General features: G+C 35.4%; 1 protein-coding gene across 2 annotated transcripts; it reads right to left on the bottom strand.

Moving 5' to 3' along the window:
* Positions 1 to 20: 20 nt before the first annotated feature.
* Positions 21 to 21,909, bottom strand: adgrg11 (adhesion G protein-coupled receptor G11). 2 transcript variants are annotated; one of them, XM_051874592.1, is made up of 20 exons: positions 20,391 to 21,908; positions 17,103 to 17,322; positions 14,299 to 14,438; positions 13,541 to 13,791; positions 13,361 to 13,423; positions 12,268 to 12,336; positions 11,984 to 12,109; positions 8,641 to 8,679; positions 8,475 to 8,543; positions 8,135 to 8,312; positions 7,580 to 7,739; positions 7,330 to 7,464; positions 6,607 to 6,714; positions 6,481 to 6,517; positions 5,806 to 5,906; positions 5,495 to 5,616; positions 4,563 to 4,828; positions 4,349 to 4,436; positions 1,850 to 2,145; positions 21 to 869 (listed from the first exon to the last, which is right to left on the bottom strand). In XM_051874592.1, exons 3-20 carry the CDS (start codon positions 14,370 to 14,372, stop codon positions 721 to 723), a joined length of 2,331 nt encoding a protein of 776 aa, XP_051730552.1. In that variant the 5' UTR covers positions 14,373 to 14,438; positions 17,103 to 17,322; positions 20,391 to 21,908; the 3' UTR covers positions 21 to 720. The 2 variants fall into 2 exon arrangements, with proteins under 2 accessions (XP_051730552.1, XP_051730554.1); XM_051874594.1 differs by having other exon boundaries at positions 6,607 to 7,464; positions 20,391 to 21,909.
* Positions 21,910 to 22,998: the final 1,089 nt, after the last annotated feature.

The following is a 22,998-nucleotide window of genomic DNA, read 5'->3' as shown; positions in this document are numbered from 1 at the left end:
AAAAAACTCAGGGTTCATAGTGTAATTATTTTTTCAGGGTTTATGTTTCTGCTCATCAGTAAAACATGTTACAGGCAAGAGCATCACAGAAAGTTAAACTTGTATAGGACCGTGTAGAACCTTCCAATATCAATAGCTTATGAAGACAGAAAATATAATAACCTACTGTAACATTTTAACATCTATGCATTAGCATTTATCCAAAGTAACTTAGAAGAGAGGAACAAAGCAATTCATCAAGGAGCTAAAAATCACAAAAATAGTATCATTTTCCTATTATAATAGAGTTAGAATTGTTATTTATCTTGCCCACAAAAATAAACATGAATAAAATAATATACAGTGTAAAAACAAATGCATCAGTAGCATTGTATAATAATGAAAATCTGTTACTTTTCTAGCAGTCTCTCTAAGAAAATGCAGCCATGAAAAAGAAACATCAAGATTATATTATTATACAGCTGGATTGTGCCCCTTTCAGAACTGAATTCCTAAATTGGAACTGCGGTAAAGCAAATACAACTCAACTCAATTCAACTTCCTGTGGGGCGTCAGCAATTCAATTCAAACTCATGAACTGAAAGAGAGCAAATTCTTAAATTCTGCCATCAGAAACACATACGTTATAGGAGAAATTTGCATTGAATTCACTATAATACTGCAAATGAAGTATCTATAGACAGATATGACATTTCAAATGCACAGATACAGAGGCGACATTCAGAAGTCCTTTTTGGAGGGTGGTGGTAGTTGGTTATCATATGGGTTTTCTGTGTTGGTTTCTTCAGTCATGTTGTTGCTATCTTCTGATGGCACTGAGTCTCCAAAGAGGGTGCTCGTTTTCACGTAATATATGAACAAGAACAATCCTTTAAAAACACAAGCATTTAATACAAAATGAATGTGGTATTATGCATGTTTTATAGTATATTAGAATATAGTATAACAGGCCTTTAGCCTGTTTGGGTCAGCGGACATTATTCCAGTAGACATTTTACCACAAACATGCTGTGAACAGGGATTTTGTTTTCGTTTTTAAGCGTATTTATAATATAACATGAAAATTAACATTTTCACCCAAAATATTATTAAAAATCCAAATATTATTAAAAATGTGTTAAGGATTTTGCTTGCATATTGCAATTGCATTATTTGTAATAACGCACAATCCTTGTGATAATTTCTTGTGAGCTTTTTTTTTTTTAAGCTTTTTTTTTTTTGCATAATAAAATAAAATCTGTAACTGTAGTTTGGCTTTTTTGTCAGATAAAGACCTTAACTAAGTTTAGTGTTTTGTTCTCCCCCTATATTTAAAATGTAAAAAAATAAATAAAAATATTTTTAAATAAAAAAATATTTTCCTAATATAATATATTGATGGTTTAATCGAACTTGTAGAGTCATTAAAAAAAATTAATAAATAAAAACAATTTTTGGACACTACTGTAATATAATATTCTTCGTAAGTTGAATACAGAAGGTCTTCTGGCGGAAGCTAGATATTTTACTTCATAACTTGTTAAATATGGATTTTTTTTTTTTTTTTTTACACAAAACGCATCACTTCGCTTCTAAAGGCCTTTATTAACCCCCCGGAGCCGTGTGGAGTATGTTTATAATGGATGGATGTGGAGGGAGGCACTTCCCTCAGCTCACACTTGTTGGTATCGTTCACTGCCATTATAAAGCTCGGATGCGTCAGGATATTTATTAATATAACTCTGATTGTGTTCATCAGAAAGAAGAAAGTCATATACACCTAGGATGGCTTGAGGGTGAGTAAAGCTTGGGGTAATTTTCATTTGAAAGTGAACTAATCCTTTAATATTTTCTGCAGAAAAGCTCTCACCTTGGAAGGAGTTTAGTATGGTGAATATGTAGTACGAGGACATACGCAGACCTCCGTAGCTGAAGAACGCGAAACTCCAGGTGAGTCCCAGCAGACAGCAGAGGCCCAGGACGGTGGTGACGTCCAAGGTGGCGGTTCCTGTGCGTTTCACCTTTACAGCCTTGTTAAACTTGCTCACCTTCAGCATGGAGAGCCATCGCAGCACCACGATGCAGGTGGAGAAGGTGAAGATGAAGACGAAGCAGTAATAACCGATGTTCACGGTGTAGTGGACAGTGGTGTCTAAAATCCAGCACCTGCAGGGGAAATAGTGCAGACGTTTTTTTTTCTATATTCATGCTCATAACTATTACTTCCATAATGTTACATGTATCCAAGTAAATCATGAAAAATTTGTAAATTTGATTTCTGACCATTATTTTCCACACTCTCACGCAGTCTGTTTATATTATTGACTAGTTTTAAACCAAATCTGTTTTTTTTTTTTTTTTTTAAGTTTACACATCTAACATTATTTTAATAGTGTGTAGAAAAACAATACTTTCTGAACTTAATAGAATGTAAATATTTTCCAGATAATATTTCACATACATAATTTGTTTTGGCTTTAGTAAAATGAAATTATAAAATGCAATTATTTAATTTAGAATTAAATTGAATATATATATATATATATATATATATATATTCACATATATATACATATACACACACACACACACACACACACACACTCATCAGCCACTTTATTAGGTACACCTGTTCAACTGCTCATTAACACAAATATCTAATCAGCCAATCACATGGCAGCAACTCAATGCATTTAGGCATGTAGCATGTGTTGTGTCCAAAATCATCCCCTATACCTTTAAACAGAGCACTATTTGAGGGAATAGACATTTGTAGTTGTGTCTGAAACCATAATGGATGATATCGAGTGCACTCATTCAATCCCAAAATGCACCGCAATAATGAGTGTACAACCGATGTACACTCAACGGCTACAGAATACCCATAATTCACTGTGAGTGCTGTGCTGAATAAATTCCTGCGTCTGACCAGAAGATGGCGCCCACAGCTTAATCATCCATCCATCTATTTTCCAAACTGCTGGTCCAATGTGGGTACAGCGTAATATCATATAGGTATAAATTCCTTATTAATTGATCATTAAATTGTTTAATTAAGGTTTATACATGCTAGTTTCCATGACAGAGTTCAAGATACATCTTTTCATCTTACTGGAGCTGCCAGTTTGCTAAGTTTCAAATGTTTTTAAACATCAAGCACAAACTATGGAAAAGCGGCAGCCCTTCCGGCGCACTCAGTGTCCGAAATACTCGTTTTGATTCACTACTTTATGTGGACTATATTAGCGGAGTAATGTAGGGAATAGGGGGTGATTTCGAACACAGCCATGGTCAAGACAATCTGCTGAAGTTCAAACTGAGCATCAGAATGGGGAAGAAAGATGATTTAAGTGACTTTCAATGTGGTAAGGTTGTTGGTGCCAGACAGGCTGGTCTGAGAATTTCAGAAACTGCTGATCTACTGGGATTTTCATGCAGTGAATGGCAGTTCTGTGGGTGAAAATGCCTTATTGATGTCAGAGGTCAGAGGAGAATGGCCGCAGTAACTTAAATAGCCACTTGTTACAACCGAGGTCTGCAGAAGAGCATCTCTGAACACGTCAAACCTTGAAGCAGATGAGCTACAGCAGCAGAAGACACACCGTCAGCTAAGAACAGGAAACTGAGGCTACAATTCACACGCTCTCACCAAAATTGTTCAATAGAAGACTGGAAAAACACTGCCTGGTCTGATGAGTCTCGTATTGTGCTGCGACATTCAGATGGTAGGGTCAGAATTTGGTTTAAACAACATGAAAACATGGATCCATCCTGCCTTTTATCAATGGTTCAGGATGGTGATTTAATGGTGTGAGAGATATTTCCTTAGGACCAATCATTTAAACGCCACAGCCTACACGAGTATTGTTACTGTCCATGTCCATCACTTTATGACCACAGTGTACCCATGTTCTGACAGCTACTTCCAGCAGGATAACACGCCGTCATCTCAAACTGGTTTCAAATCATCTCAAACTGGTTTCTTGAACATGACAGTGAGTTCACTAAACCCAAAAGACATCAACAGTCACTAGATCTCAATCCAATAGAGGATCTTTGGGATCTGGAGGAGTGGGAGATTCACATCATGGACGTGCAACAACTATGTGATGATATCATGTCAATATGGACCAAAATTTTTGAGGAATGTTTCCAGCACCTTGTTGAATATATGCAACAAAAGAATTAAGGCAGTTCTGAAGGCAAAAGGGGTCCAACCCGGTACTATATAAGATGTACCTAATAAAGTGACCGGTGAGGGTATGATGTTTGATATTTTTCAACCACAGTAAAAATATACTCTAAAAAAAAATAAGGTTCCCAAGGAGGGTTTGTGCAAAGATGTCATAGAAGATCCTTACATACTTACATGGTTACATTGCTTGACTCTGTCTGTATGGTCTGCTCACCATATTTGCGCAAGACAAAAAGGATACTGACAATAAGAGCAGGAGGAACTGAAACAAATGGTTGACAACGCAATTATAGTATAACAATCAACAGTCTGAATAGAGAAATAATTGTGCAAAATTGTGCATCTGATCACATATTTCAGCATGCATATTTAAAGTTTTTGAACTCACCCCACCCAATCACAGAGATCTTGAGGATGTAATGTTTGATGACGCCTGATTGTCTGGCCATTTGCAGGCAGAGGTGTAAAGCCTCCACCGCAAACCAGGTGAAACTGGCCAGCAAGCAGTAGTGCATGAATGCAGCCATGACCTTGCAGGCGTTGTGGCTATTCGCACGTGCAACGTATTCATTAGACAGGAAGGCCACGTTGAGCAGAAACAGTGCAAAAAAGAGATTCATCAGCACGTGGGCTGAATTAGTGGCCTTCGCTTTCCTGAAATTTAAAATGCAAAAACTAAATCAGTATTTTGGATCCGTTCTTTGTGAACTAAAAATGATTCAGGGTGGGTTGCACAACTAAGGGTTACCTTTGATAATAAATTTACTTTAAATCTTTGATCCTGGTTTTAATTCAACAGTAAACTGAGATTATTTATTACTTATTTTTTGTGATAATCCAAAAGCCTATGGGAAAATCCTATTGGGTTTTTGTAGAGGGAACCAGCCTAATGCTAACCGCCGATTGGCCTACAAAGTTCCACCACTCTATTACTGATGACTCAGTTCAGAATCAGTTCTTTCTTGTGTCTTATTTTTAAGGCCAGAGGTCAAATTTGTCGGCCACATACATCATCAAGAATGTCTCATTTCAGAAAAGTAACCATTATAAATCTGACTGCTATTCCTTGTAAAGCATAAACAATTGCAATTTCTTTATGATTTTGGAATGTAATGGTTGCTTTACTGAAATGAGGCAGCCTCAATGACATATCCGGCCGACAAATTCACGAACATCTATATTACATGGAAAGTATTATCTAAAAAAAGCATAATAGGGGCACTTTATGTAGTCAAAATTATGCCACAAAAGCTGTCCATTAATGAGATCATATTGGGGATCTCACATTTATGAGCAGTGGTACAGAGAATCATATCTCACCTTAAGAGGAAGTGAATAAAAAATGCGACTCCCAGGAAAAACATGGAGAGGCCGCAGCCGATGTACGTGATGTAGGTCAGATTGACAAGGTCACTTTCAGAAATGGTTACATCTGGAGGGGTCTGTATTAAAACATTGTTCAGTTACACTGTACAGGTCTGTTTGGACATTTGCAATCTTAAGGATTCAGTAAACACAAAATGTAGTGAAATAAATAAACACAAATCTGAAGGTGCCAGTAGAGAACTTATACTCTGACTCTAGCTTTAGCGAAGCAAATTTCACAGATTCGGAGGAAATGGAGAACCTACCATAAGCACAGCGAAGAAAGTCAAGTGTTGGCAATTACATGTAATCTTACTTTCACTGGACTCAGTAAAGCACCCTTCAGTTGTCCAGTTTGGCTTATTTCCTGATGAAAAGAAGGAACTGGTTAGTTTTGAATTGATTTAGAGAGAATTAATGAATGTTATTTGACATCATGGCTGATTTATGATTAGAAATTGACATTCATGATTCACACTCATGGCCTAAAAGATTAAGACTCTAGTTCTCTATACTTCTACACTCAAAACAATTTTAAGCATTTTTTTTAAGATTTATGAATTTCAATTGCATAGTAAAATTTCATCAAATTGAATTGAATAATCCCTACGTATTATTCATATTATGAATTAAGAATTTTAAATGAGTAAAAAAACCTAGAGCTTAATAAAACATTTTGTAAAAATCTTAATGGAACAAGAGTTAATGTGATTCATATTCAAAAAATTTTTAAAATTTATTTATGAATACGAATCACAAACTGAAATAGTCCATTCTCATTTTCCATTAAGATTTTATATAAATAATATATAATATATATAAATATCCATACAGTAAATCGAGCATAATATATTCTTGATATGCTGTATGGATATTTATCATATCCATATTCCCTCAAACTCAGGCTATATAAATATATAAAACACAAAAGCATCACAGACCACGTCCATCCCATGAATGACAAGTTCCTTTCGTCTGCTGCAGAGAAATAAATCAGGGTTTTAGAAAATAAGATTCAGACACATTTAGAATATTAGAAATACTTTTTTCCATGCATCATTCATTACCTCTTTATTGCTGAAGACCAAACTGATGTTTTCAGTCAGATTTGAAATGCCTGTGCCCATTTCGATTGCATAAACTTCATTCCCCAAAACTGTACTGTTGTTTTCATCCTTTAATAAAAATGCAATGATATTGTTTTTGTTTTTTGATTGCTAAGAATTTAGGCTTCTATATAGAAACACAATTTGATTTACATCACAGTTAAGATTAAATAAGATCAATGTCAGTAGTCAAAATGTCCTGAACACTGTTCATGAAACAGGCATTTACACGTTCAGGATACTCAGGATTTGCATACCTACAAAATGTCCTACTTTATTTTTATTTTTAAGCCACACATTTTATGAATACAGGTATTATTGATTATGTTTTTTATTATTAGTTTCACTAAAATCACTTGTTTAGAAGTAGCCAAAAATGCATTCTGTTATAATGCACAATGAGTTAAAATCATTTAAACACATCATAAAACTTGACCAAGCCTGTTTTTCCAGCATATTGAACATGATAGAAACTCTGAAAGTGCACTATAAACCTTTATACGTCTTTTGCAATATAAATATAACTCTCTATATAAGCATAAACTCTGTCAGTATGAAAACAAAATGCAAGCCAGCCTTTGTAGTTAAGCACATGCTTTCCTTGTGTATTACCTGTGCGTACGACATGAAACAGGTTATGTTTTCCTGCATACAGGAATTAAAAAAGTTTTTTTTTTTTTATACCTTTGTCATGCTGGGAAATCTGAAAAGACCCAAAAAAGCATTTCCTGCACTTTTGTTGAACGCTTGCAGAGAGGCTTCCTTTGGAATAGTGAAAGCGTTGGAATAATTATTCAGTACGGAAAAATCATCTATAACCTGCAAACATAAGGCAATTTCAGTGCTGAGGTACATGTTTTTAAGGAGAAACATTTTTGTCACCACATTATGCAAAGTTGAACAAGATGTGTATGTTTGTCATCTGTCCACTTACTTTGATGCCAGTTTCTAAAGAGTAGATGAAAGCGGCCTTCTTGATATCAGTCACATTTTGAATTTTCTTTAAAACCCCTTTAATGCTACCCATGGATATAGATGCTATGGTCAAATTCTTCATCAAAGATACCAGATTGGTGAGATTTTTCATGACCACACTATACAAAGATACAAAATGATTTGCGTTTTTGTTGTGATAATATCTCTGATATAAGAGGAAACTAAAAAGAAAATGGTACAATTTACAACCATTGAGACAGCAGGTACTACATAGTGGTTTAGATGGGATAAATCCCCTGTGACAACTAGCCCCGGTCTCCCCTATGTAATATGGATAAAGTTGCTTATTATGAAATGAAAGAAAATATAAAGATTTAAAAAAATTCTCATATACATCCCTTAATTGCAATATTAAGTGCAAGAAGTTATGATGGACATCTGAATATGGTCATTACTTTTGTAAATTAAAAGATAAACTGATGCCTGTTTAATTAATATTCTCTAAAAACAACTGACTAGACTTAAATCACATATGTTTAAAAAGAGTACTTACACAGCTGCCCCAGCATCTACCTCTGTTTTATTAGTATTATTAAATAGATTTGACATTTCTGAGGGTATATCTTGGAATTCTTCCAACTTTTGAAACGGACTTCCACACTTAAAACAAGTTGCAGTTTTGTTAGATATCCTAATGGTGTTCATTTTGCTTTCATCGCCTGCATTATCATCTGTGTAAATACATTAAAATTAAACGTAAACAAATGAAGATAGAATGATTAAGAGCAATATATACAGCATTGTGATTAGATGGCACTTTTAGTCTGTTCAAAAAGTTATTAAAGCAGAAACGTCTGATTTAGAAAATTAGGCATATTGAAACACATTCTTACCCTTGCATGTGGGATTATATTCTGCTTTCTCACATGCCGTTGTGGGATTCAGGCAGGTCATACTACATTCTTATATACACACAACACAAAATGATAACATATACAGCATCTGATGACACTTATTATATCTTAAACATCATATTTAGACTGTTGGGATAACACTTACTTGTGACTGCAAAATGTTTTGGAAGGGTCCAATTACAACCTTTAATAAAAAGAACAAAAATATGCTCTTAACTATCAGATATCTGAACTGCAAAAGACCAACAACACGCTTAAAGTGAATGCATGTAATTTCAGCAACACTATAAGCAACACTACATAGATTACAAACTTCAAAACTGAATGGCTTATAATGATCGAAGGGAAAATCCGTATGTGGCATTTAGGCCTTATTTACGTGTTGTCATCAGTGTTGGGGAAGTTACTTTTAAAAGTAATGCTTTACAATATTGAGGTACTCCCTAAAAAAATAATTGTGTTACTTAGTCATTTTACTTTATGGAAAGTAATGTGTTACATTACTTGTTCTCATCTGGGCTGGGCTTGCTTTTTTGTTTTATAACAATAAGAAAAAAAACAAAAAATAAAAGTTCTGTTTTGGGCAAATGTCGAGGCCCTTTCACGGCAAAAGTGAAATGACAAAGGAGAAGGAATTATTCACGATACAGCACAGCCTCTCGTACCTTATTGCTTACGTATACTGTTATAAATGTACATACATTTTTTAAAAAAATGAAAATTTAAATAACTTTGCAGGATTTACGATATTAATGACTGTTAAAATGCATCATCACAGTCTATGAAAAGGGTCTATACTGAATCTGTTTTTGTGCAAGTGAGATGAGAAAATGCATGCTCACATTTAATCTAGAACTACAATAACCATCATGTTTACACACAACACCTCTGCACTTACTCCTGATTTCTCTCAACATGAGGACAGGAGAGCTGTTAGTCAATAAATGGGAAAACAAAGTTACTTGTGTTACTTATTTTTAAAAAGATATAGATATTTTGTTGTAAATGTAAAAGTAATTTGTTACTTTACTTGTTACTTGAAAAAAGTAATCTTATTACATAACTCAAGTTACTTGTACTGCGTTACCCTTTTTGATCTGATTACAAGTGGACAAAGATAAATATAGGTGTAATCTAGTTTCAAAGTGTTTTGAGCTTGTACACTTTTAACCACATTTCTGAGGTGGACAATGTGACTACAATTGCATTCGTACTGCAAACCCAAACAATTTAAATACCAAATGTTAGCAGTAATGTGTTTTGCTTGAGTACTTGTGAATGGATCAACCAAAATTTTGACAACCTTTTGATATCAGTTGTAAATGAGTCTTTAGATACTTTATGAATCAGTCTTTAAAATTGTTAACTTTCCTTTTAAACATCACAACAGATATTTATCATTCAGTTTAAGTTTTTAGAATTTGACAATATTATATGTTTTCGAATGCAGGTTGTTCCGAGCGAAAATAATTTGTCAAGTGAAGTTAACTTCAACTGATATTCTGTGTTCAGTGAATAGGTTATTAGGGGTTCAAGCACATAATGCTGAAATTGGCCAATAGGTGGCGCTACAGCGATCAAAAGCGCAAGTGGGTCATAACTCCTAAACCGTTTGTCCCAGACTCAAGTGCCTTATATCACTGGAAAGCTGAGTCCATGATGAACAAAAACCTACTTTTGCAAACTATTCCTAGGTTTTTCACCCGATCAGAACCAAACCAGTGCAGAGATGTTCTCTGGAGTCCGAATATCAACAATGATCAAAAAAAGTTGAAATTTTATTTAATGGTCGCTAAGGGGCGTAAAAATCTCTGTAATGGGAGGAGACACTTTTACTAAAATTGCTATAACTCAAGAACGAAATGAAATATTGGCACCAAACTTGGTACACATGTGTAGGGGCTCAGTCTTTGGTCACGATAAAAAAATCGTGTCGATTGGACACTAGGTGGCGCTATAACATGAAAAAAAACTTGAAAACAGCTGTAACTATGCAACCGTTAGTCTTATTGACTTGAAATTTGGTATGCAGTGTCTTGGTCCAAGGGGGCACGATAGTCTATGAGGACATTGGCATATCTCAAAAAACATGGCCGCCATCGGCCAATGAAGTTTGAGCAATTATTACACAAGGTTAACGGAGGCCGATCGGAACGAAACTCGGTGGGTATGTTCGCCTCATGGCCCTAGAGGTCAGTAAGAATTTTGAAAGAAATCGGCCACAAGTTGGCGCTAAATAGTTTTATGCCTCAGTAATCACGTGGTGTTTCACAGATCCACACAATATGAATATCATTTGATAGATCTCCTCATGCTGAACAACTTTGCCTGAAGAACTCAATGCTGTCAATCAAATCGTTCATTAATTATTCGCAAATATGTGAAAAACCTACTTTTGCGAACTAGTCCTAGGTTTTTTGCCCGATCGGAACGAAACCAGTGCAGGACAATTCTCTGGACTCTCTAGATCAATAATTATCAAAAAAAAGTTGAATTTTACCCTTTGGGTCGCTTTAACAGGGTCATTTAGAAAGTGGGCTTGGCTAAATATACCAAAAATATACCCACAATATTTTGAGTTTTCGTTTAGCCTATAAAGTCTAAACGAAAACTCAGAACTTCACAAAAATAGGTGAGCACATGCAGCATATGACTCTAAAGAAGCATGCCCATTTTTATGGAGATCGGACAATAGGTGGCGCTATAACTGTTAAAAACCTTTAAAAAACATATGTTTTTAATGGTTTTGGATGAAAATGTGTATAACTTTGGGTGTGGTCGACCTATTTTCCTGACACCTTGCCGAGTCCAACGATACCAGACTTGCCAGGTTTTGGCTTATGGTTTGTGCAACGTTGTGATTTAGTGCTTAAAAAACTTCTGCGAATATCTTCGAAACCGTTAATCCGATCGAGACGAAACCAGCGTAGGAAACATGAAACCTAAGTTGATTAACTAAATGTAAAAGCCCAAATGTGAAAATTTTGATAGGAAATGGCAAAAAAATCCAATCAAAGATGTTCTACGGTCATTTTTTATGCTCTCATATATATAAGTATCTATAACTTCAAAACGAAATGAAATATTTTCACCAAAATTAACATGCATATGTATGGGCACACTCTAAAAGACACCCCAAAAAAGTGGTGGAGATCAGGCAATAGGTGGCGCTATAACTGTCAAAAAACCTTTAAAAAACATACTTTTCCTTACTAAATTGCCTCTATTGGCTATAAATGGTCTTTTCCATCTATGATCTAAGTGTTTACATGCTTGCCAAATAAAATATAATACCTTTTTATGTGCTTAAAGGCCTTAAATGCTTGAACCCCGGTAAATGCTGCTTGCAGCTTTAATAATCTAATTTTTTTTTTCTAAATTTTGTATAATATGGCATCAGAACACTTAATATAGCGCAAAAGTCTAGATAAATTAAAACTGGACATATACCAAATAAATATAAGCAAAATGAAATATCCTATATTCACCTCCTGTAATCCAGTTTGTCCAAGTGTGATTACTGCAGCACCCTTCTAATACACAGACAAACGTAGGTATAATTGGTCTGCTTATGTTGAGTTCGTATGGTGAGTGTGTAGATATATTCACATAATCTGCAAAACAACAGGTTAGAAAACAAGGTTACTCTGGGCTAAAAATAAATAACAAATCATTTGATTTCCTAAATAACATCCACAGGTTTTCATTATGGATAGTGGCGCTAAGCAGCTCATACAAAAGCCCAAGACAGGAAAGTCTACTTTAGACCCACCACTGCTGTATGTTGGTTTGGTCTCATCTTCTTTGAATGAAAAAACAGTGATACTGAATAGTTTCCTCTCTGCAGAAAGACAAAAAAAAGACAAAAAACAAACAAACAATAATTTTAAAGTGGCCATTAAAACACAACTCACCCCATCTATTTGCATTTAAATGCATGTTCTTGATCTTATTGTAAAAGTGCATCTATGCACATGACTTATTTACTTTTTCACCTCAAAATATCATAACTTAATCTTCGGCAAAACTTCAGACTTTCAAGGTGCCTTTCCAGGATATTTATACAGTCTTGCTGCAACTGGAATTTGCATATTCTCTGAGTAGGTACTTCTGTTGAATAAGTACTTACTTTATGACCATTAAAAAAAAAAGTATGTTCAATGTAGTATGAATGTAGTATAAAGTAGTAGGCGCAGCCTTTGACTTCTCATCCTACACTCTTAAAAGGAAAGGTTATATAGAACCTTAAAGGTTCTGTCAGGCGCTTCATATATGAAAGATTTTAGGGGTTCCCATCATGGGATCATTTTATAGATTTAGTTTTAATTCATTAATTTAGTTCTATATAAAACCCCACTTTACCTTTTTCTAAGAGTGGACATTTTTTTCTTTTTCAATAATCCATTACACTCAGATGTATGTCACAATACAGAAGAAAAGATTTGTCCAGTATCAACCACTGCAAACTTTAAAGCATGTATAATGACACTGAGATTTTAAAAATGGCCTATTATACATTGTTAATGGAACAGAAGATTTTGGCTTTCTTTTTCTTTGTTTTGGAGATGAAGACATGCAAAACAAAATACAATAACACTTTATTTTACAGTGTCCCTATTAAACATGTTACATGTAGTTACTGTAGTAATAACTATAAATTATGCATAAATACATGCAACTAACCCTAAACCAAACCCTTATCCTAACTCTAACCCTATAGTAAATACATGTAGTTACTTAATATTACTCAGTACTTAAATATATTATTACACTGCAACAAAAATACATTTTGAGGAATGTTTATACAAGTATGTAGAATATTTCTCTCTTTAATATGGTTTAGGCCACATTTGGTTTCTCCTCACCTGACAATCCAGAAGAATTGCACAGAGTAACAGATTGGTTTTGTGTTACGTTCCAGCAATCACCTATTTAAAGGACAAATGATAAACAATGTGTTCACCAAAAAGTAATTTTTATGTTACATAATAGAAATATTAATCCACTACATTATTTACAGTATTTTACATTCCCATTTGAATCACCTGTTTCCATGTATCCCATGAATCCATCTGTACCGAGTATGAAGATTAAATTCTCAGCATCATTACCGTTGTCTGATTTTTTCTGAATTTCTTTTTTATAAAGAGCACACTCAGGTTTATTAGAATGTTTACATTCGTTTTCATCTTTTTTTGAAGATACGCATAAGAGGGCAGATAAAATGAACAGGAGACTACAGATGTTCAACTTCATCCCTGACAGGATCTCCAGGTTCCTCAAAAACATTGAAGAGCTGCAAGAAGAAAAGAGTAAAACATGAAATGTACCATTTTTTTTCTTTTTGCTTATAGACAATAAGAACAAGAGTTATCTTTAAAGATACAATTTTTAATTAAAGCCTTGAAAGGATTAGTTATTTTGTTTTTTTAAGTTTTTGCATTGCCAATGTCTCAAAAAAATTAAAAGACCAGAATTATTATTTTTTTTATCCTATGAAAAACGAACTGTCCCAGACAGAGAATCCAACATCACATTCTCTGATACAGTGTTATGTAATATTGAGTCAAAGGCCATAGACCTGGGATAAAATCAACAAATTAATTCCCAATTCCAATGCAGTGAGGTACATTTACATTTAGCAGATGCTTTTATTCAAAATTATTTTAAAGAAATTAGAAAAAGCAAAAACTTTAAAAGTAAACCAGCGTAAAACAAAATGTAAAATCCATTACTGAATTGCATTGTGTTATTTTACCACTTTATTTTCCCTCTTATAAGATAACTGAAGCAAACTTCTTACCTGGTGAAGAGATGCTGAGTCTTTACAAATACTTGTATCATTTCATCAGATATAGGTGGAACTTCATTTTGCATGTAGCATTTCCTCCCTCCCGCTGTGGTTTTCTGTTTTTGTTAACCACGTCTCTTCATGCAAACCAGCTAACGGAGAACAGAGGGATGAGACACTCCTGAACAGCCATACTCTTTACAGTTAGATGACTATATTGAGACCTCAGTAAGAAAAGAGTTTCGGTTTTCCATGTTGTAAAGTAGATCGTAAACTTGAGGTTTATATGCAACTGGACAATGACACACAATGAGATGCTTGTACAAGAGAACAGGCATCATTATACGAACATGAGCATCAACAAATATAAAGAATCAAATAAGGTGATACAGTAAAATATAAAAACAAAAAAATGTTAAACAGACAACAGACAAGTCATGGATTTTAAATGTTGTAGTTTTATACGAATGAGTAATTAAAACAACAGTGGTTTGACATCTTGGTACGTTATTTGACAGTTTTGTTTACATTTTTTGCTTACACTTGGTCTGCTGCAGTAAACGTGAAATTTTATAAAAATATTTTCAACATTTTTTTGTAATCAGCACATTTAAAGTTTGTGTCTATAAAGAAATTGACTTTCAAGAAACTTTCCCTGAGAAAAAGTTACAAAGAAATGTATTTGGTTTGCCGTTTGCATTAATTATATTATTTTTTTTTATTGAGCATTTTTTTTAATGAAATTGTATCAATAGGATTTTTTAAATTAAGGAAACTTAGAAAATTTAGTAGTTTGTAACTTTTTTACATTAGTTACAGTGACTGACTGACATATTCTCTCATGTTGTGGTTAAAATGTAAAGTATTACTGACATCACTGATGACTTACTATCACTGCCATTGTTACCAGAAAAGATCAGTACAACTGATTACCACAAAAAAAACAGAGATACAATCTCAAGTCTTACAAATACAAACATATCCTTGTGCGCAACAAGGATTTAGTAAAAAGAAGCCCTGTGTTCATATCAAGCTCACAGTGTGGTAAATAGTAAATCATCTGTTTAACAAATGAGGTGTTTTATCACAGAGGACATCAGCCAAACAAATACAACCTTGTGAGTTGGAATGGCTTTCTGTTGAATTGAAACATACAGTATGTTGTACAGATATATAATATGAAGGAATATTGATAAGCATTATGAAAATTTGACACTGGAGCAGGTCACTAATGACTTGAAACATTTAGACCTTTTTTCCAAACAAATATTTCGAGAAGTACTTTGGTCTAATGTATGAGAAAGAGCAGTTTAATCATGATTATAAACTGCTGCCACTATAGTATTTACGCATATTGTCAATCACCTGATCTGGATCATTTAAAATTCCTCATTTTGTCAAGATTCGGTACACATTCTGTATAGGTAAATGGCAAATTTTGTTTCAACATTCTTAATGCAATGTGATCTATTAGTGACTGATCCGATTTTAACCCTGTAAAGCCTAATATATGAAATAATAGTTTTAATTTTTTTTAATACAGTTTATCGAACCTTTAAACTAAATCTTTAAAATGTTGAGTATCAAATTTGATGGATCAGGCTTTTATGGCTCACATAGTATTGTCACATCTGTTTTTGCTTGGGTTTTATGTCTGTTATTTTGTTCTTGCCATGTCTTATGTCATGTTCTCTGACTGGTTCATTGTTTTGATTGTGGACAGGTGTCCCTTGTTCATTACACTTGTATATTTATAGCCCTCTGGTTCCTTTGTCTAGCTTTGTTTGTGTAACTCATTGTGGTGAGTTTGTTTGTTCAGGTCAAGTTCATAAGTCAAGTCATGTCAGGTTTAGCTTAGTGAAGTCTTTTGTCTAGTGTTTGGTTTATGGATTGTTCACACATCTTGTTTAATAAAACTGCACTTGGGTTCTCAAACTCGCCTCAGTGGACTAATTGTTACAATATGATATAGTGAGAATATGGAGCTCATACTCGAGGAGGAAAACCTCAATTTTATTCAGAGTCCCAAACAGAGCCAAAATATGCAATTTGGTGTAGTTGCTAATATTTGTATGGCCAAAAAGATGAAATTCTGACAGCTTGTAATGCAAATGAGATCGTTATAACTCTATAACAGACTACTTACATAAAATGCATTTATATACACTGATTAGGCATAACATGACAGGTGAAGTGAATAACACTGATTATCTCTTCATCACGGCACCTGTTAGTGGGTGGGATATATTAGGCAGCAAGTGAACATTTTGTCCTCAAAGTTGATGTGTTAGAAGCAGGAAAAATGGGCAAGCGTAAGGATTTGAGCAAGTTTGACAAAGGCCAAATTGTGATGGCTAGACGACTGAGTCAGAGCATCTCCAAAACTGCAGCTCTTGTGGGGTGTTCCCGGTCTGCAGTGGTCAGTATCTATCAAAAGTGCTCCAAGGAAGGAGCAGTGGTGAACCGGCGACAGGGTCATGGGCGGCTCATTGATGCACATGGGGAGCGAAGGCTGGCCCGTGAGGTCTGATTCAACAGACGAGCTACTGTAGCTCAGATTGCTCAAGAAGTTAATGCTGGTTCTGATAGAAATGTGTCAGAATACACAGTGCATCGCAGTTTGTTGCGTATGGGGCTACATAGCCGCAGACCAGTCAGGGTGCCCATGCTGACCCCTGTCCACCGCCGAAAGCGCCAACAGTGGGCACGTGAACATCAGAACTGGACCACGGAGCAATGGAAGAAGGTGGCCTGGTCTAATGAATCACGTTTTCTTTTGCATCACCTGGATGGACGGGTGCGTGTGCGTTGCTTACCTGGGGAACACATGACACCAGGATGCACTATGGGAAGAAGGCAAGCCGGCGGAGGCAGTGTGATGCTTTGGGCAATGTTCTGCTGGGAAACCTTGGGTCCTGCCATCCATGTGGATGTTACTTTGACACGTACCACCAGCGTTGTTGCAGACCATGTGCACCCTTTCATGGAAACGGTATTCCCTGGTGGCTGTGGCCTCTTTCAGCAGGATAATGCGTCCTGCCACAAAGCAAAAATGGTTTAGGAATGGTTTGAGGAGCACAACAACGAGTTTGAGGTGTTGACTTGGCCTCCAAATTCCTCATATCTCAATCCAATTGAGCATCTGTGGGATGTGCTGAACAAACAAGTCCGAAATAAATAAATATTATTTTATGGATTTACAACTAAAAGGCTTTTTACTTGCTAAAAAATGTATAAACTATCAATCATATGGCAGAAGGCATGTAGTAGATTGTGTTCAGCAGGTATTTCAGCAAAGTTTTGATCATGTTGATAATTTAGAGGCCTTAGAAATTTGCATATCAAATATAATACAGTAAGCATTATGGCTAAACTTAGCATGGTCATATCATCCTCAGCTCATAAAAACATAACTTTGAAAACAGTGTTTAAGCTACTCTGTTATATTCTTGTTTGTGTTCTGTCATTCTGAACATTTCCCTCCTTCATTTGTAGTGTTGATTTTCACTAATATTGATGTCAGGGGTCATTCTATGAAACTGTTGCCTTGAAAAGATCATCTCAAAAGTGATTACTTTGAAACATTCTTTTGGAGAATTTCTTCGGTTTTCATTTGGAGAATTTCTTTAGGAATTAAGGTTACATTTAGAAAGGTGTTTTAAAGTTCAATTTGACATTTCAAGCTGTCCTAAGCCCATGAAGTTACAGGGTTCTCCTCAGAAAAAGAATATAATGCTGATATTTCGATGCAGTGTCAGGGTTTCGCCAGCAGAGCACGCCATAACATTTTTTTATTTTTTTTTTGGACACTGTGAAGTGACTATCCTAAAAGGTACAGCTCTTTTTTCAAAAGGGGAAATAAAGATTAAATTGAGATCTGACCTCAATAAACAAGATTTTAAGTATTAGATGTAAAAGAATGTCCAACCCTGACAAAATATTTTCAGACTGATCTCAGTTATTAGAGGAGACACATAAACTGTGGATTGACACATACAGTATGACACATCTGAAAACAAAACTGCCTATCTCACACCTCAGGAATGTGCGCTGCTTTCTTTTCTATTTTTAGAGCCCAGTTGAATTTGTGGTACTAAGGTTGTTTGACATCTGTTCTATCAATGAACTCATACAGGTTTATAGGATGCAGGTGGCTCAACACAGGAGATCCCATGGGACCCTATTGGATGCCAGGCTGCAGTTTGCTGACATCACCTGTCACCATCTTCCCTTCGGGCTCCGGCTGAGGATGGAAACGTTTCCATTGATCCGGAGCTGCTGTTGTTGACATCATCTCTGGGATTTCCAAAGTAGTGTTTTCTATACTCACACATATCTATATGTATGCATTTTTTTTAATACTTTGGCAAATGTTGCTACTATATGATTGCAGCTAACAATAAGAGTATCTGTAGTTGTGGTACTCTCATCTGCGTTTAACACATTTTACCATCTTAAAATCTTTGACGTTTTCAGTTGTACAAAAGTGGCAAGGAATATGAGCCTAAAGTTGCCACAGCTTTTTTAATTGTACAATGACAAATAAAAATGGTAATGTCAAAATTTGTCAGATATGGAGTGACATGGATATGCTAGTCTAGTAAAGAATCCAGCATCAGCAGGCTAATTAACTAATTAAATCATCTTGAAGGTGCACTAATGACTAGAAGCATTCAAACATCAAATTTAATAAATGACCGAATAATATAACTGTAGTATTCTACACTGATAAACGTTTCTTCAAAAATTAGTATTATTTTTACACTGTTATAATTTATAGCATTTATTAATATTTTGAATTCACTTCAATTTTCATTTTTTTAACATTTTTAAATTCATTCTGTTTGAGTACATTTGTTATTTTTATTTATATTTCTATATAGCTTTTATTATTAAATATTAAATAAATGTATTATTATTAAACATTATTTTATTAAAGGGTCAGTTCACCTAAAAATGAAAATTCTGTCATTTATCACTCACCTTCATGTCGTTCCACACCCGTAAGACCTTCATTCATCTTCGGAACACAAATTAAGATATTTTTGATAAAATCTGATGGCTCAGTGAGGCCTCTTTTTACAGTTTCACTTTCAATTCCCAGAAAGCTACTAAAGACATATTTAAAACAGTTCATGTGACTACAGTGGTTCAACCTTAATGTTATAAAGTGACAAGAATACTTTTTGTGTGCCAAAAAAACAAAATAACGACTTTATTCAACAATATCTAGTGATGGGCGGCTTCAAAACACTGCTTCATGAAGCTTCAAAGCTTTACGAATCTTTTGTTTCGAATCAGTGGTTCAGAGCGCACATCAAACTGCCAAAGTCAAGTGATTTCAGTAAATGAGGTTTTGTTATGTTATAAGTGTTTTGAAATTTCAATGGTTCACCACTGGGGGGCGTGACTTTGGCAGTTTGATATGCGCTCCGAACCACTGATTCAAAACAAAAGATTCGTAAAGCTTCGAAGCTTCATGAAGCAGTGTTTTGAAATCGGCCATCACTAGATATTGTTGAATAAAGTTGTTATTTTGTTTTTTTGGCGCACAAAAAGTATTCTCATCACTTTATAATATTAAAGTTGACCCACTGTAGTCACATGAACTGTTTTAAATATGTCTTTAGTACCTTTGTGGGCATCTGAAAGTGTTAATTATCTTGCTGCCAATGGAGGCCTCACTGAGCCATCGGATTTCATCAGAAATATCTTAATTTGTGTTCTGAAGACGAACAAAGGTCTTACGGGTATGGAATTATTTTATTTATTTATAAATTTATTTGCATTAGTACATCATTTTTAATTGTTTTAGTTAACAATAACAACACTGCTTCAAGTATATATGTGTATGTGTTAGAAGAGTGACTTTATATCCTTATAAATCAAATATTTGACTGAATATCTAAGCCTTAGATTCCTGCCATTTTGGTTTATAACTTAAAGCAGCCTGCTGTATCAACAATGCAAAAAAATACTTTATTTATTAAACTGATTATATTTATCCAGATCATTAACGCCGATCATTTCTTCGCCAGTTCCTTCTGATTCAAATTTGACATATTAATCTGTCAACCTTCAAGCATGATGTCATGCAATCTTACAGCCATGATGTCACTTCTGATTCATCTTCGGTTGTGTTCGTGAGCTGCAGTCGTCGTCTGGGGACTCATTCTTCTTGCTAGGTGAATCATGCGCTGCTCTCCATGCATCTAAAGTTTAAACACAAGAGAATGACAAGTGAACACTTTCTGGACCAGTTAGACCTCAAATATGAAGTTGTAAATGATGAAAATCTCTCTGTGATATCTAGATCATAACTAAAATTAGACATAAAATAACTGACAGATGCCTAGCAGGAGCTACGCAAATACTAGCAGTGAATCTTAGCAAACACTGTTGCAGTAATACAAATATGTGTGAACAAACATGTACAGTGAAACTGCACCAGCAACATGAGAAGTATGAATTTTACTCCCAGATATTACAAGTGTGTTAATGAAGGCCTGTTTGTCATACAAAATACTTCTTAGTAAGTGCAGGCCGGCAGCAACAACATCATGTTTGGCTAGCATTTGGATGACTGACAGAAGCCTAACCACACCCTGTTTTAGCAATTGTGGTTTGTTACTAGGAGTCCACGTTGCTGCTCGGCCAATCAGGATGAAGAGAAGTTGACCTTCTGCTGTGGGTGTATCCCTTCAGGGCAAAAGAGAGCAGCCGCAAAAACATATGAATGACTGAGAGATCGTCATGAGCAGCCAATGAGGACGCAGCACAGATCTCACCAATCACAGCTGCTTTCTGTTCTTCCGGACAGTTACCAAGTCACTGTTACTGCCTGGGTAAGCTGGGGCTGCCTGCTATTGGTTGAAAGTGCAGAAAACTCAGCGCCTGATTGGCTGAATTAACACACGCCGTTGCTAGGGAGCTGCACCAATCACAGCGAGGCAGAAGTCAGCTGTTTGGTTTCTAGGCAGGATTTACTCGCTGAGATGTTTTGGCGGGAGAGCGGGGAGGAAGGAGGGGGCTGTAGAGTGAAGTGGAGCATGTGATGTGTTTGTGTGTTTTGCTCTTCCTCTTGTAGGATCTTTCTGATGCAACATGCAGTTGTGAGGGCGGTGTCTCCTGGGCCTCTTGTGATTTTTTTTTTTTTTTTAACACGTCTTTACTATGAAACAAGAACCAATGATGTAGCTGTTGCCACGGTGGCAGCGCCAGCGTTTGTTTTGCCTCGCTCTCATCTCTCGTACCTCCCCATCCACAGTTACCGTAGAAACAGAGTCACTTTGAGTCTATTTCAATCCTCTTCCTCTAGTCAGTGATTTGTCTCTACCTCGTCCTCATCCTCATCTGAAACCATCCCAGCATTTCAGCAAACTGAAATCCCTGCCAGCAATGTGTTGGCCCAGCTGCAGTGAATAATGAAGTTTGTATGCAGGTTTAAAACAATCAGACAGGCTTTTATAAAGCTTACACACTTTAAACTAAAACTTTCATACATGTTAATCAGCACATTCCTTTTTAGAGTTTTCTAGAGCAGTAATTAATCTATAAATTAGCCATTGAAATCTCACAGCTGAGAAGCACCGCAACAGTGTGTGCAGGAATGCTGAGCCCAACGGCTGTCGGAAAGGATGATGTCATTGCAAGCGAGTGAGAACAGGAAGACTGTAATATTCAGGTGACTCACTGCCCATTTAGAACAAGTGCACTTGAACTGTGCACTTGAATTCTGGCTTAGGCGGAAAATATGCATGCACAAAAATGTGGAAAATGGAAGTGTGTACAAATTGATCACGATAGATCATAATAACTAAGGCTGACAGATGTCAAGGTCAGTGTATTTGTCCATAACAAAACAACAAAACAAAGCTTTCCTGTGGATATTGATGATTTGCATGGACAACAAAATTAAATTTGGAGTCAAATATTCCTCATATACAGAAAATAACATGGGCTCCTTTATAATGGTGTCATGTGACTGATAACTTGCCAGAAATATATGGTGCGTACCTGGGAAGTTCGTATTTACGAGTTGGGAAGTCGTGTTTACGACGTCGGGTGCGTTCAAGTCTCAGCAGCAAGATGGCGGTGGTCCTTCTCTTAACAAACTACACAAAAATACAGCAATGTTTTTAAACTCTACTTTTAGAAAATTAATGTAGAGGTGTGTTTTGCTTTGTTATGTTTTTAATTAATCTATGAAGCCACTGTAAACTTTATCGTCACATATTATATTGTTATATTACAATGCTATTATATTTTGTGCAGGCAGTTGGCTTATTTTGTTGTAAATTAAAAAGCCTGACAATGTCACTGTTAAGTATTTTGGTATTCCGCCATGTTTCTCACTGACACGCCCCCAAATCCCGAGATTCCCACTCGTATTTACGACTTCATGTGCGTTCGACTCGTAAATACGATCTTTCCGACGTGACTTGCACCAATATAAAGGGAATAATGCAATATATTCTAAAAGTCATTCAAAAATAATCTATCGCTGTTAAACATCTGCAGTAATATAATTAAATACTTGGAATTTTCTAGTTGGAAAACGTTTCGTCACAATAAGTGTCAATGAAAGCATGCTTTTCAGTAATTTTGATTAGTTTAAAGCACTTTAACTCCAACAACAAGCGCCATTAAAACGGTTTCTTTTTAACACAAACACTAATCTCAACAGTTTGAATTGTTTCATCTGATAAAACT

This window comes from Ctenopharyngodon idella, chromosome 20, assembly GCF_019924925.1.
Source record: "Ctenopharyngodon idella isolate HZGC_01 chromosome 20, HZGC01, whole genome shotgun sequence".
NCBI classification, from domain to species: Eukaryota; Metazoa; Chordata; class Actinopteri; order Cypriniformes; family Xenocyprididae; genus Ctenopharyngodon; species Ctenopharyngodon idella.
The sequence above is the reverse complement of the archived record's forward strand: the minus strand, read 5'-3'. Positions and strand labels throughout refer to the sequence as shown.